The sequence below is a fragment of the Rhinoraja longicauda genome, chromosome 9 (assembly GCF_053455715.1).
Source record: "Rhinoraja longicauda isolate Sanriku21f chromosome 9, sRhiLon1.1, whole genome shotgun sequence".
In the NCBI taxonomy this organism is placed as follows: Eukaryota; Metazoa; Chordata; class Chondrichthyes; order Rajiformes; family Arhynchobatidae; genus Rhinoraja; species Rhinoraja longicauda.
Genome location: NC_135961.1, coordinates 22,792,379 through 22,806,598, shown reverse-complemented (window position 1 = coordinate 22,806,598; position 14,220 = coordinate 22,792,379). Strand labels below are relative to the sequence as shown.

Below are 14,220 nucleotides of genomic sequence, written 5' to 3'. Positions count from 1 at the left end.
TAAGGCTACAGGGATTCTTCGTGGTGGGTGGATCACCGGCGTTATGCTGTCAGCTACCAGCAGATGGTACCTGCCCTCAAATTTACCTGTCCCTTCAAACACATCAGCATACTCCGCTATCAATCTTTCCTTGGTCAGAGGGATTTCACTGCCACTCAGTGTCATTATGTTCTCTGTACAAACTGAGATGAGCCCCATCTGCTGGGCTGCCCTGCTTCCCAGGATTGGAATGCAATCTTCCTCCAGGACTACAAACTCTACTTTGTATTTCCTTCCATTCTTCGGGTTCACCAGTCTCATCGTGCTTTTCCCAAGAGGCACCACTGTCGTATTGTTGTACATGGACAATACTTGCTTGGTTTCATCCACATCCTTCGCATACATCTTGGGAATGATGTTACATGTGGCTCCACTGTCCACCTGGAATTTTACTTCCTTCCCTTTCAGCATCATGGTCGCAAAGATTTTCTTTGGGAATTGAGTCTCCTCAACCCTGTGCACACTTTCTGCTTTTCCTGCTTCTGCTTGCAGTTCCATTGTGTGAATTTCATCAACCTCTTGACTGTCATCATACTCATCCCTGGAGCTCTCCACTTCCACCACTGCATGCACAGGTTTTTTCCCTTTCTTTTCTTTCTTCTGCTGCCCCTGCTTTTCCCTGCATTGTGAGGCGAAATGATCTTTCTGATGGCATTTGAAACACTCCCTGCCATATGCCGGACATTTCTCCTTCTTTCTCTCATGTTTGTATCCACAGTATTTGCACTCTATGGTTGGCTGGTATCGTTTCCCCTCATGTCTCGCTGCACAGACATCTTGTCGCTGGTCCCCTAACAGGACATCAACTCTGGCCTTGGCCAGCACCGAAGCCTGGCATGCCTTCACACACTTTTCTAAGTCAAGTGAGGTTTCTCGGAGAAGTCTTTCCCGCAGCATGTCATCCCTTATGCTGCATATTATTCTATCACGTATCAGTGAATCCTTCAACTCTGAAACCGCAATGAGCTGCCAAGAGCTTCAGTTCTATTAAAAACGAATCAAAAGTCTCCCCTCTCTCTTGGCTCCGCATAAAGAATCTATACCTGTCGACGGTCTCGTTCCTCACGGGTTGACAATGCTTTTCGAAAGCATCGAGTGCCTGCGCTAGCGTAACTTCTTGTACGTTGCCCTCCGGCGTCCGTGTCTCGAGCGTTTGGTAGAGCTCCCTCCCTTGCGGTCCAACTAGGTACATTAGCAGTTTCCTCATTGTCTTGTCCTCCTTCCCTTCCATGCTCAAATCAACATAGAGCTCAAACTCTTCCCTCCATTGTCTCCACTCCATTGGCAGGTCCCTTGCCTCAAAATTCATTTGCCTAGGGGGCTTCAGCTGCTCCATTTTCCTGATAAATCCGCCCCTCTATCAATGGAAACAATGTAGGCCCCACAGTCGTCTCTCAGCAGTAATTACTCACAAATGTCGTCTGCTGTCGTCCTTTCGATTGATCCTGAAGCAGGCCCCGATCTGACACCATGTTTTGTTAGTGTGTTTCCTTTCTGTAACCTGCTACAGTACAGCTACACAACTAATTAACAGAGGCTTTACACTCGAGTCTTGGGTTCAGCCATTTTAATTCAGGATCTCTCTGGCTACAGCCTCATGGGTAATATATCCCCGGTACTGCACCACCGGGTGCGCTATTCCCATAACACCCACACAGTGTGTTTTGTAACTTCCAGTTAGGCAATCAACATTGAAATAATGACCATGCAAAGTTCAACTTTCTGCAGTGTCGTTGTATTCTATCCATTTAATTTTGTGATACTTAAATTATTCTAAAAAGTATGAAGCTTAGAACTGTGATGCTCTCCATTTACTGACAATCAGAATTCGTAAATCTATTTTTGCAGTTCAGTCAGCTTAAGAACATCACAGATGCTAGACACGAGGAATTTACAAAAGACCACTTAAGCGCATTCAGCACATCAAGTCCATTTCCTTCCCAGCAGAACACCCCATCAATCCCACTTCTTTCCTGAAGCCCTGCAATTTATTCGCACTCACATGCTGTTTACCTAAAACTAAGGGGTAAGTTTATAGACATCACACAGTAGACATGCTAACGTGGCTCTGGGATGGCAGAAATCTATTCGCTCATGCAATAACATGCAAATTCCATAGCTGAGACAGCAACCCAGATTAGGATCAAACCTAGGCCCATAAACTGTGAGGAAGCGGTAGCAGGTACTGCACCAACAGGCTCCACTGAGATTGCAAAAGACAAAATCTAAATCATAAAAAATTTGTAGTAGTTTACTTTCATGTGAATAAGAGAAGTTCAAAGGGCTATGGGTCAAATGGGTCAAATGCAGCCAAATGGGACTAAAGTGAATAGGCTTCTCAGTCGCCATGGATGAGTTGGGCCATAAGGCCTGTTTCTATGCTGTGTAACTCTATGACTCTATCAATTGCTTGTGCTTTTCTTTATCCACTGATCACATGTAGCTGAACGTTTGCAATTTTCAGGATGTTTGGATCGAAGTCTGGGTTTTAATCAATACAATTTGCCTATTAAGTTGATTAAATGCCCATTATGTATTAAAAACGTCAGATGGGTTGCAGCTTTCAATCCTACAATATTATAAAATTGCTACTCAGGTTATGCAGCACCTATAAAACATATCGGCTGTGTTGTGATAGAAAGTGTGTAATATTCGATGTGAGATCTTCCAATGGCACTTAATACGTTGGCCTATGATACAGACGTACAGTCCTAGACTATATAATGCTATTTTAGTTATTTCTCAAACTGTTATTGTTTGAAAAGAGTAATATTCCAAAAGTTCTTCCTGGTTGATTGTGTAAAACACTCTTAGTAATGGCAGTACTTCCTCTGAAATTTGCTTCCATTGTTAATAATGTAATGTCCGTAACTTCAATATGGCTAAACAAGAACTGTAGACATCAATTCCCAAGATAGCATTTGCCTTCATCAGTTAAATCGCAACAGGTAAATTTGTTATTGTGAAGGAATATTGTGAAGGAATGGAGTCTCCGACTACATTCTATTTTTGTCCCGCCCCCCCCCTGACATCTGTCTGAAGAAGGGTCTCGACCCGAAAACGTCATCCATTCCTTCTCTCCCGAGATGCTGCCTGACCTGCTGAGTTACTCCAATTTTTTGTGTCTACCTTTGTTATTGTGAAGCAGTGATAACATTGGTCATAATTTTTGTTTTTGCATCATTGTTACAAATTGGCACATCCTTCCAGCATATCCCTGCAATTACAGGTTAATGATTGTGTAATGTAACACTTTGGAAGTTTTTCTAACATATACTTGCTGACTTTGGACAAGAGTAGTAATGTGCATTTTAAGTATAATATAAATGTTGTATGATAATGCATTCATTTTGGCTAGAAAATAAAACAGTGAGTAAAACAATAAACCTGGTTGAAAAAACCCCACCAAGTAATATAAATTATTTAAGGGGACATAGTTGCCAGTACAAATTTGATACCTTAAGAAATAAATCAAATGATTGAATTTGGTGGTAGTTCTTTATTTATAGCATGTGGCTGGCAAAATTGGCAGCTATTTATACCTGTCTTTATTTATGTTGATCAACATTGCGAACAGATGGAAGGTAGTTAAGAAATTCAGTGAAGTGAGATGGATGTTTCCTAGCTCTAGGTATTTTAATATGCAATTAATATCTGATGTATGCAAGACTTATGATTATGTAGATTTACACCCTTATTTTTCTCCTGAGTTTCTGACTCCATGGACCTGGAAGTCAGGAGGGGTCATATATACACACATCAGGATAATTTGTGGGTACCTTTGATCTTTCTTCAAGCATGAACCTAATTTTTCTGTATCGCACCACTAGTCTACCATACTCATTCTCAGTGACCTAAAATGAGATTTTAGGTGTAATATTTAATTTTCATCTGGAGAAGCCTCATCTGAGCATTTAACATCAATTTCAAACTTTAGTTTTCTCTTCCATTTTCTTCTAGTTTTCTCCTTAATACTTTATTAATTCTATTTTCCTCAATGTTGTTCTTTAATCTTATCTAAAAGTGGGATGAAATGTCATATGATACAATTTTACCATAAACATATATTTACCTTTTAATAAACACTCAGGGATGTCATGTTCTCCTGTACGAGCCCCAAAGCCAGCGGGAGCTAAAGGAACAGATATGCAGACAGCTTACTGAAAGATGCAAAAGCAATATGATTGTTGTAGTGTGCAGATTTAACATCCCCAATATTGACTGGGAGTAACCTAGTACAAAAGGCTTAGATGGAGCAGAATTTGTTAGGTGTATCCAGGAGGACTTCCTGAAACAGTCCAATGCGTGGAGGGACCATACTGGACCTGATATTGAGTAATGAGCCTGGCCAGGTGACTGACACTGTTGTTTCAGCAGATTTTCAAAATGGTTCAGCATTTTGGGGATAGTGATCACAACTCCATAAGTTTTAAGAATGTTTTGAAAAGGGATGACCCTGGACCTTGAAGGAAGGTACTAAATTGGAGTAAGGCAGATTACAAGTTTATGAGGTAGGTGCTAGGGAGAATAAATTGGGAGAAGTTGTTGCATCTAACATGTTGGATTTGTTTTAAGGCCAGTTGATTAAAATTCAGGAATGGCATGTTATCGTGAGGAGAGATAAGGATGGTAAGGTAAAGGAGACCTTGGGTGGCAAAAGTGGTAGTAAGCTTGGTCAAAAAGAAAAAGGAAGTGTATGTAAGGTTCAAGAAGATTAAACCAGACAGAGCCTTTGAGGAATATAAAGCAAGGAGGAAAGAGCTCAAGCTGCTGATTAAAAGCACCTAAAAGGGCCACAAAATGGCTTAGGTGAATCGGATTAAAGAAAATCTCACGGCTTTTTATACATACATGAAAAATAAGAGGGGCGGCACGGTGGCGCAACGGTAGAGTTGCTGCCTTAACAGCGCTTGCAGTGCTGGAGACCCGGGATCAATCCCGATTATGGGTGCTGTCTGTACAGAGTTCTCCCCATGACTCCAAAAACGTACAGGTTTGTAGGTTAATTGGCTTGGTATGTGTAAATTGTCCCTAGTGTGTGTAGGATAGTGTCAATGTGTAGGGATCTTGGCTGACACGGTGGGCCAAAGGGCCTGTTTCCATGCTGTATCTCTAAAAAAAGAGGGAACCCAGGGAGGTAGGGCCACTCAAGGATAAATATAAGATTTGTGCTTGGAGTCAGTATGTAGATGAGGTACGAAATGAACATTTTGTGTCTGTATTCACAATGGAGAAAAGTGTGGAGATTACGAATATGCAAGAGCAGTTTGAGATCAAGGAGGAGATTGCATTTGGGCTCTTGAAGTATAACAGTATAACAGTATAACAGTATAACAGAACTTTATTGTCATTCGGTATAAATACCGAACAAAATTTCAGCAGTCACAAGACACAGCAAAAAAGAAAAGAACACAGGACACACGACCCCGACACAAACATCCATCACAGTGACTCCAAACACCCCCTCACTGTGATGGAAGGCAACAAGACTTCCACTCTCTTCCCCCCGCGCCCACGGACAGGCAGCTCGACCCCTACCAAGGCAACCGACACGCACAGCCCCCGCAAGGGGATGGAAGGCCCCGCGGCCAAGCCGCACCGGGCACTGAAACGTCCCGCGGCCGAGCCGCACCGGGCACTGAAACGTCCCGCGGCCGAGCCGCACCGGGCACTGAAACGTCCCGCGGCCGTGCCGCGCCGGCGATGTTAAGTCCAGCGGCCGAGCCGCGCCAGGCGATGGAAGGCACTGCGGCCGCTGCTAAGTCCCGCGGCCGAGCCGCACCGGGCACTGAAACGTCCCGCAGCCGAGCCGCGCCGGCGATGTTAAGTCCCGCAGCCGAGCCGCACCGGGCGATGGAAGGCCCCGCGGCCGAGCCGCACCGAGCACTAAACCGTCCCGCGGCCATACCGGGTGATGGAAAGCCCCGCGGCCGAGCCACGCCGGGCACTGTTAGGTCCCGCGGCCGAGCCGCGCCGGCGATGTTAAGTCCAGCGGCCACGCCGCGCCGGGCGATGGAAGGCCCCGCGGGCGATGGAAGGCCCCGCGGGCGATGGAAGGCCCCGCGGCCGAGCTGAGCCCCGGGGAAGAGACCTAATAAAAGAAAGGTTTCCCCCACCCCACCACACCCCCCACACATACACAGCCAAAAACAGAAACAAAAACCATCCCAACACCGACACACACAAAAAAAAGAAAAAAAAGACAAACAGACTGCCAGAGAGCCGCAGCCGTTAGGCGCAGCCACACGTGACCATTTAACAGGACATTGAGGTGGATAAATAGCCTGGGCTTGATGGGATCCATCCGAAGTTATTAAGAAAAACAAGAGAGGAGATTGCAGGGGCCTTTGCCATTCAACATAAGAGTCAACAAATCATGATGCAGCTCTATTAGACTTTGGTTAGGCCATATTTGAGGTACTGTCTGTAATTCTGTTCACCCCTTTACAGGAATGATGTAGTAGGATGCTGAGGAGGTTGACCAGAATGCTTCCTAGATTAAGAGGTATTAGCTACAATGAGAGGTTAGACAAACTTGAATTGTTTTCTCTAGAATCACAGAGGTTGATGGGAGCATGGTAGCAGAATAGAAGATTATGTGAGGCATAGATAGGATAGACAGTCAGACCCTTAATCCTAGTGTGGAAATGTCAAAGATCGGTGACCATTGCTTTAAAGTGAGAGGGGCTATGTTTAAAGGAGATGTGCAGGACTGGTTTCTTTTTACCCAGACGGTGGCGAGGGCCTGGAATGCGCTGCCAGGAGTAGTGGTGGGGGTAGATATGATATTGGTGTTTAAGAGGTTTTTAGATAGGTACAGGGAGTGAAGGGATATAGATCATATGTAGGCGGTTGAGATTAGTTTATCTTGGTATTATGTTTGGCCAAATCATTGTGGGCCAAAGGGCCTGTTCTTGTGCTGAACCTTTCTATGTTCTATATAAAGCAGTTTCTGAGTCTGTGTATTTGTCATGATTAATTAATATGTGATTCTCTACTCATTTTAGTAAGTTCTATAAGAATGCAATTACATTTCCTTTGCAGTATTGGTGAAGGTTTTATCACAAAAATTCAATTACAGGTGCTGTTCTGTGTATTTCTGACATTTTCTGTTTCTATTTCACTTTTTTTTTGTTTTCAATTTCCCCTTGTCTGCTGGAACCATTTGGTGATATATTTCAAAAGGTTTAGTAAAGGGTTCCCAAGTTGTTTCTACATGTTTGACATTCTCATTAGAGGGAAATACCTGAAAACTGGGAATCTCGAAAACAAGCGACAAGTCATATAGTTAAATGCAAACAGCCTTATGTAACAAGAAGGATGAAATTAGATTAATTTAAGCCGACATGTACAGGTAATTATAGCAAGGAACAGACACTGAAAATAATAAACATAAATGCAATGAACAACTGCCATATTTATGATTTAGAAATCCAGGTATATATAATCAGCAAGGAAATATTTGTTAGGCAGCATATCAAATCATTATTGATATCTTCTTTACTCAATGTTTTACTTTTAATTTTTTTTCCTGAGATATTTCTCTAGATTTTCAGTTAATGTTCTGAATTTGTCTGTAACCACAAATAATTTAAGTACATGGTTATAATTTGAATGTCATTTTCAAATTAATGGCATTATTTCAGGCTCTAACTGTAAAAGATAGTGTAATTTGCCATTAATTACTATAATCCACTCTTCCTTTTAATGGCATTTGATAGAAAAGAAAGAAATCTACTGAATATGGATATGAAAAAGTCTTTAATTTTACTTTCTCAAATTAAACCATAATTTGTGTCCTCTGATTCATTGTTATTACTTACAAATAGAAATGACAAGCTCTATTTACTTTTCACAAGGTGTAAAGTTGTCAAGCAGAAATATCGTTTTTAGTGTTTCATTTCACTTAATAGATTATTAATATCAAGTAAAGAACAATATAATAGCGCAAATATTACGGTGACCCAAAATAATTGGCCATCTGTTCCGATACCATATTGTTTGTTCCCCCATCAGAGTCCTCTTGGCATGGCTCAGCATAGTAAAGAAATGTCTCAGCTCAAGCTGCAGTTTTACTACTATTGAGCCTCCACCAACTGAACAGCTATCAATAGCATTAGTGTTTCCAGAGCCATGAAACTTTAACAATTACAAATACAAAGAAATACCTGTTGTAATATTGTACTTCACCGGGCATAATGAAAAATACTGTAAAGAAATAAGTATTTTTGAAAACTGCTTACACTTAAAAGTATAATATTGTAATATTGTAATTCACTGGGCATAATGAAAAATATTGTGAAGAAATAAGTATTTTTGAAAACTGCTTATACTTAAAAACTCATAAACATAACCAAATAATAAACATCTTGAGGATCAACATTTTTGAGGATAAGCTTTTTCAAGGATGTACTGATGACAAAAAAAACGTTGCAATAACCATCGTATTGTGGCGGTACCCAGGGATTAGGCCACTCCCTGGATCATCCCCCTCGGCACGGGTTGGACAGAGCTGGGTAAGGGACTAGTGCTACGGGATTTGCCTGAAGGGGCTAGAGAGTTAACTCTTGTGCTTGAGACTGAAGAGAGTGTGGATGTTCTGTTGCTGCATTAAATTACTGTTAATACCCACCTGGCGTCTTGCCTGATTCCTACTGCGTCCAGACCCACTACACTGGTGACCCTCGACATTTCCTCACAAGTCGCGATGGACCCGAACGTTCCTCAACACGCACTACCCGGCCCTGCCGGTCAGCCGCCTCCGGACCCTGCCGGTCAGCCGCCTCTGGACTGTGCCAGACCTCACCCTGTGGACCCTGCTGACCGTGCCGCTCGCCATGCCGTGGCGTTGAAGCTGCCTTCCCTTTGGACCGACGACCCTGATTTCTAGTTTGACCAGGCCGAGGCGCTGTTTGCACTGCGGGGAGTGACAGCCGACACAACCAAGCACTTTTACGTTATCGGCACCCTCGACCAGGCCACTGTGCGACGGGTCAGACCTTTTCTCCACACCCCCCGGCGGGTAATAAGTATGAGGGCCTCATGGCCTTTCTCCTAAGGAAGTTCAGCCTCAGCAAGACCGAGCGGGCGACGCAGATCCTATGATTGACTGGCCTGGGTGACGCCGCCCGTCAGTACTGCTGGGCAATATGCTGGCCCTGATGGGTGACCACGAGCCCTGCTTTTTATTTAAACATGCTTACCTGCAGCAGCTGCTGTCCGATCTCCGCCAGCAGCTCACCAACATGCAAGCTATGGGCGACCGCGCCGGTGAACTCTGGATGGCCCGTCAGCCCTCGACGCGCTGGACATTCCTCCGATGTCCGACGATGATCTGCAGGTCGGTGCCTCGATCGACCGCGTCTCCACTGCTCCTCGACATCCTTCGCGGCGGGACCCGGCTGCAAAGGCACACCCGGCCGGCAGAGTGTCTTTCCCGTGCATCCTGCTGTCAGTTCCTCTGCACGCCACCAGAGGTCGCTGGTGGTCGGATCAGCCCGCACAGCCACCCGTTTCCACAGACACCAGCAGAGGGGGCTGGTGCTACTTTTCCCGCTCTGGGGACCTTCAGCCCGTCAATGCCAGCAGCCCTGCTCGTTCCTGGGAAACGCAGTGATTGCTTCGGCGGCCGGCCAGATTCATCGTGTTTTTGCGAGGGATCGCCGCACCGGGACTCGTTTCCTTATGGACACAGAGGCTGAGGTGAGCGTTCTTCCCCCTTCGAATGATGACATCTGCTATGGTAAACACGGCCCCCTCCTCGCCACGGTAAACGGGACACCAATCCGCTCATACGGGGTGCGCACGCTCTCCCTCAACTTTGCAGAGGGCCGCTTCTTCTGGCCATTCGTCATTGCGGATGTGTCCCAGCCGTTGCTGGGCGCGGACTTTCTACGGGCACATTCCCTGCTCGTGGACGTCAGGCGTCAGCGTTTGGTGCACTCTATCACCTTGCAGCCTGTTTCCCTCCACGTGGGTGACCCGGTCATGCTGCCTGATGGGCCCCTGTCGTCCGTGGAAGTTACGTTCTCACGCATTCTGGCCGAGTTCCCCGAAATCCTCGACCCCCAGTTCCATTCCTCCGCCCTGATGCACGGGGTGGAGCATCACATTCCCACCACTGGCCCACCCCTGCACGCCCGGGCGCGACGTCTTCCACCGGACAAGCTCCGTCTCGCTCGGGAGGAGTTCCGCCTTATGGAGTTGTTGGGTATTGTGCGCCGCTCCGACAGCCCGTGGGCATCCCTGCTCTATATGGTCCGCAAGGCAGATGGTGGCTGGTGCCCTTGCGGAGACTACCGTCGGCCTAACGATGCTACCATCGCTGACCCCACAATGACCCGGTCCCCACATTCAGGACTTTAACGAGCACCTGGCTGGGGCCACGGTGTTTTCCAAGGTCAATCTGGTGCATGACTACAATCAACTTCCCGTCCACCCAGACGACGTCTATAAGACGGCAATCGTGACGCCTTTTGGCCTGTTCGAATTTCTCCGTATGCCGTTCGGACTTAAGAACGTGGCGCAAGCCTTTCAGCGGCTTATGGACTGCGTGTGCAGTGGCCTGGACTCTGTTTACGTTTACCTCTATGACATTTTGGTGGCAAGCCGCTCTCGAGACAGGAGCATGCTACCCATCTCCGCCAGCTATGCCAGCGCCTCAGCGATCATGGGCTGGCCATCAACATAGCCAAATGCTGTTTCAGGGTGATGTCCATCAATTTCCTGGGCCACCGCGTGACTCCGCACGGGGCACTGCTGCTCCTGGACAAGATGGACACGGTGCGCCAGTTTCCACGAGGGGCCTCCAGGTGTTCGTTGGGATGTTGGCCTTTTACCACCGATTTGTGCAGTCTGCAGCCCTGATCATGCGCCCGCTGTTCCACCTCATGGCGGGCAAACGCAAGGAGGTTGAATGGACTGACGATGCGGTGGCGGCGTTCCAACACGCCAAGGACGCCCTGGCTATGGCCATGATGCTCATGCACCCACGGGCGGATGCACCAACCAGCCTGACGGTCGACGCTTCGGATGTGGCGGTTGGGGCGGTGCTAGAACAGCAGATTGATGGATGTTGTCGCTTTCTTCAGCAGGCACCTCTGCGGCGCACAGCGGAACTACAGTGCCTTTGACCGCGAGCTCCTTGCCCTTTACCTCGCAGTCCGCCACTTCCGCTACTTCCTCGAGGGGTGAACCTTCACCGCGTACACGGACCACAAGCCCCTCACCTTTGCGTTCGCCAAGGTGTCTGACCCGTGGTCAGCTCGCCAGCAGCGGCAGTTAGCTTTCGTCTCGGAGTACACTACCTCCATCCGTTTCATCGGGGGCAAAGACAACAGAGTGGCCGACGCCTTGTCTCGACCCGCGGTCCACGCCGTCCTGCAAGTGGCCGATGGCATCGACTACTCAGCCCTGCCGGCGGCCCAGTTGACGGACGATGAGATGTCCGCCTATCGTACCGCCGTTTCGGGCCTGCGGTTGGAGGACATTCTCTGTGGCACCAGGCAGCCGCGCCCCATCGTTCCCGTTGCCTGGTGGCGCAGAATGTTCGAGGTGCTCCACGAGCTGGCCCACCTTTCCATTCAGGCGACGAAGGCCCTCGTGGCTTCCCGTTTCGTGTGGCACGGGTTACGTAAACAGGTTGGGCATTGGGCGCGCACCTGCATCCCGTGCCAAACTGCCAAAGTACAGCGGCATGTGTGAGCGCCACTCCAGGAGTTCATCGTCCCTCGCCAGCGGTTCAACCACATCCACGTGGACCGTGGAGCCGCTGCCGCCTTCTCGGGGCTTCACCCACCTCCTGACCGTGGTCGACCGTTTCACGCGGTGGCCGGAAGCAGCTCCACTGTCAGACACTTCTGCCGCTACTTGTGCCCGTGCCTTGGCGCCACACTGGATTGCCAGATTTGGAGTGCCGCTCGACATTACGTCCGACCGGGGGCCGCAATTCACCTCCGAACTGTGGTCGGCCATGGCTCACCTGGGGGTTAGCCTGCACCGCACCACGGCGTACCATCCGCAGGCGAACGGCCTGGTGGAACGCTTCCACCGCCAGTTCAAGGCTGCCCTGAAGGCCCCGCTCATTGACCCGGACTGGGTCGACGCGTTGCCGTGGGTTTTACTGGGCGTCCGCACTGCACCCAAAGACGACTTGGCCACTTCCTCGGCTGAATTGGTGTACGGGGCCCCGCTGACAGTGCCTGGTGAGTTTATTCCATTAGCCCAGGGTCAGGCAGAACAACCATCGGCCACCCTGCAACACCTTCGGGAGACGGTGGGCAAGCTTGCACCGGTGCCGACGTCTCGCCACGGTTCGGTTCGGCCGCACGTCCCTTCCGCTCTGCAGGACTGTCCGTTTGTTTTCCTGCGCAGGGATGCACACCAGACTATGAAGTGTCCCTATGAAGGACCATTCAAGGTGCTCGAGCGTGGCTCTGCCACCTTCGTTTTGGACATGAGAGGTCGTCCTGACACGGTCTCTATTGCGCGGCTGAAGCCGGCGCACGTGGACATTAGCCAGCCGGTCTTACTGGCGCAGCCTCGCCCTCGAGGTCGTCCTGCGACCCAGCCCTTACCCCCAGCATCCCTGCAGCTTTCTTCACCTGGCGGTGTGGTTCCTGCGACTGCTGTGGTGCGCACACAGGCTGGTCGTCTCATACGTTCCCCTGTCCGTTTCGTGCATCCGGTTCTTGGGGAGGGGGGGGGGGGGGGGGTTCTGTGGCGGTACCCGGGGATTAGGCTACTCCCTGGATCATCCCCCTCGGCACGGGTTGGTCAGGGCTGGGGAAGGGACTAGTGCTACGGGGTTTGCCTGAAGGGGCTAGAGAGTTAACTCTCGTGTTTGAGATTGAAGAGAGTCTGTTGATGCATTAAATTACTGTTAATACCTTCCTGGCGTCTTGATGGAAGAGAAGTGAACAGAACAAAACAAAGAAACTTGAATTTTTTGGTAGATCATTTCCTAGTCCCACTTAGGAGTAGGGTTCTTAATGTTCATTTAGCAAAAATTGTAGTTCATCTAATAGAAGATTTCAGAAAGGCAGACTGGTCACAGAGAGGCTGTGTAGCAGCTGAGTGAGAGTTAAGAAGTAGACGACTGTAGAAACCTTTGACATGCCTTTAGAGTCTAGGGATGAGAAGCAGCATCATACAAAAAAGAGGAGGGAAGAGCCATAGTTTTAGTTGTTTTCCTGGAATTTTGTTCCTCAACTACGAATTTATAACAAATGAGTTACAGAATGCATTGGAAATTTACTCTAAATACATCTATTTGTAATCTTAATTAGAATTTGATCAAGTCTACTAAAATGATTATCAATAGTATGTGAATTATTTTTCAAAGGAGCTGACCAAGACTCTTAAAAAAGCTTGGAAAAAAAGCATGAGAATTCAGCAGAGACTGTGAATAAATGACAAAATGCTGAAGATCATCATAATGGCAGGCAATTTGTCCTTATCATTCTGGTGTGTCTGGTTGGATGTCTGATGCTTACTATCATTGTTGTGTTGACCAGATAACAACTATGGTGATGGAGAGCACCATGGTTCCTCATCAGACAGTGAAGATGAGGTGCTTGGCAAATACCACGAGGCTCTGTCCAAAATACAGATCGTATCTGGTGCAGCATCAGACAGCAGACTCCATCAGAAAGGTTATATGTGGGAATCCAGACTCAAGTATAGTCCCCTGTCAGCTGAATATGATGGCTACAGCAGTGAGGCATCTGCAGATGAAGGTAAGATGAATGGACGGATTTCATGGTTTACAGGTAAAAACGAAAGTATTGAGATATATGCAGCTTCAGATGCATGCTTGCTCAATAAACTTTAGAAAACTTGTAGCAAATTGTCGGGTAGGTTTCATCTTGTTTATATAACTCAATAATGTGATGTCAGTTGTACATAATTTTGTGATAAATCACTCTTCCACCTCTGTAAAAAAAGTGCTAAATGTGCATGTGGCAGTGTTTGAAACAGGATCATGTTCCGTACGATTGTTTGTCATTGAACCTTTGTTTTGACAAATAGATGATTATTTTAGCTACTATTTTTTGGAAAAAAAATTAAAATATCTGTGATGTTTTTTAAATTATTTTTTCTCCATATAGTAGTGCATTGCAGTACAGTTCAAAATATTTCATGTTTTCTTTTTGAAGGATGCTCTGCAGCATATTTTAAAAA

At 47.2% G+C, this 14,220-nt stretch overlaps 1 protein-coding gene across 4 annotated transcripts in view; it reads left to right on the top strand.

Moving 5' to 3' along the window:
- Nucleotides 1–14,220, top strand: part of syt14a (synaptotagmin XIVa) — a 131,926-nt gene that overhangs the window by 51,530 nt on the left and 66,176 nt on the right. For 2 of the 4 annotated variants that reach the window (XM_078404951.1, XM_078404950.1), the window contains exon 4: nucleotides 13,554–13,775. The exons of the other annotated variants lie outside the window; for them this stretch is intronic. In XM_078404951.1, coding sequence (XP_078261077.1) covers nucleotides 13,554–13,775 — 222 coding nt within the window. The remainder of the gene's footprint in view (nucleotides 1–13,553; nucleotides 13,776–14,220) is intronic. 4 annotated transcript variants of the gene reach the window in all.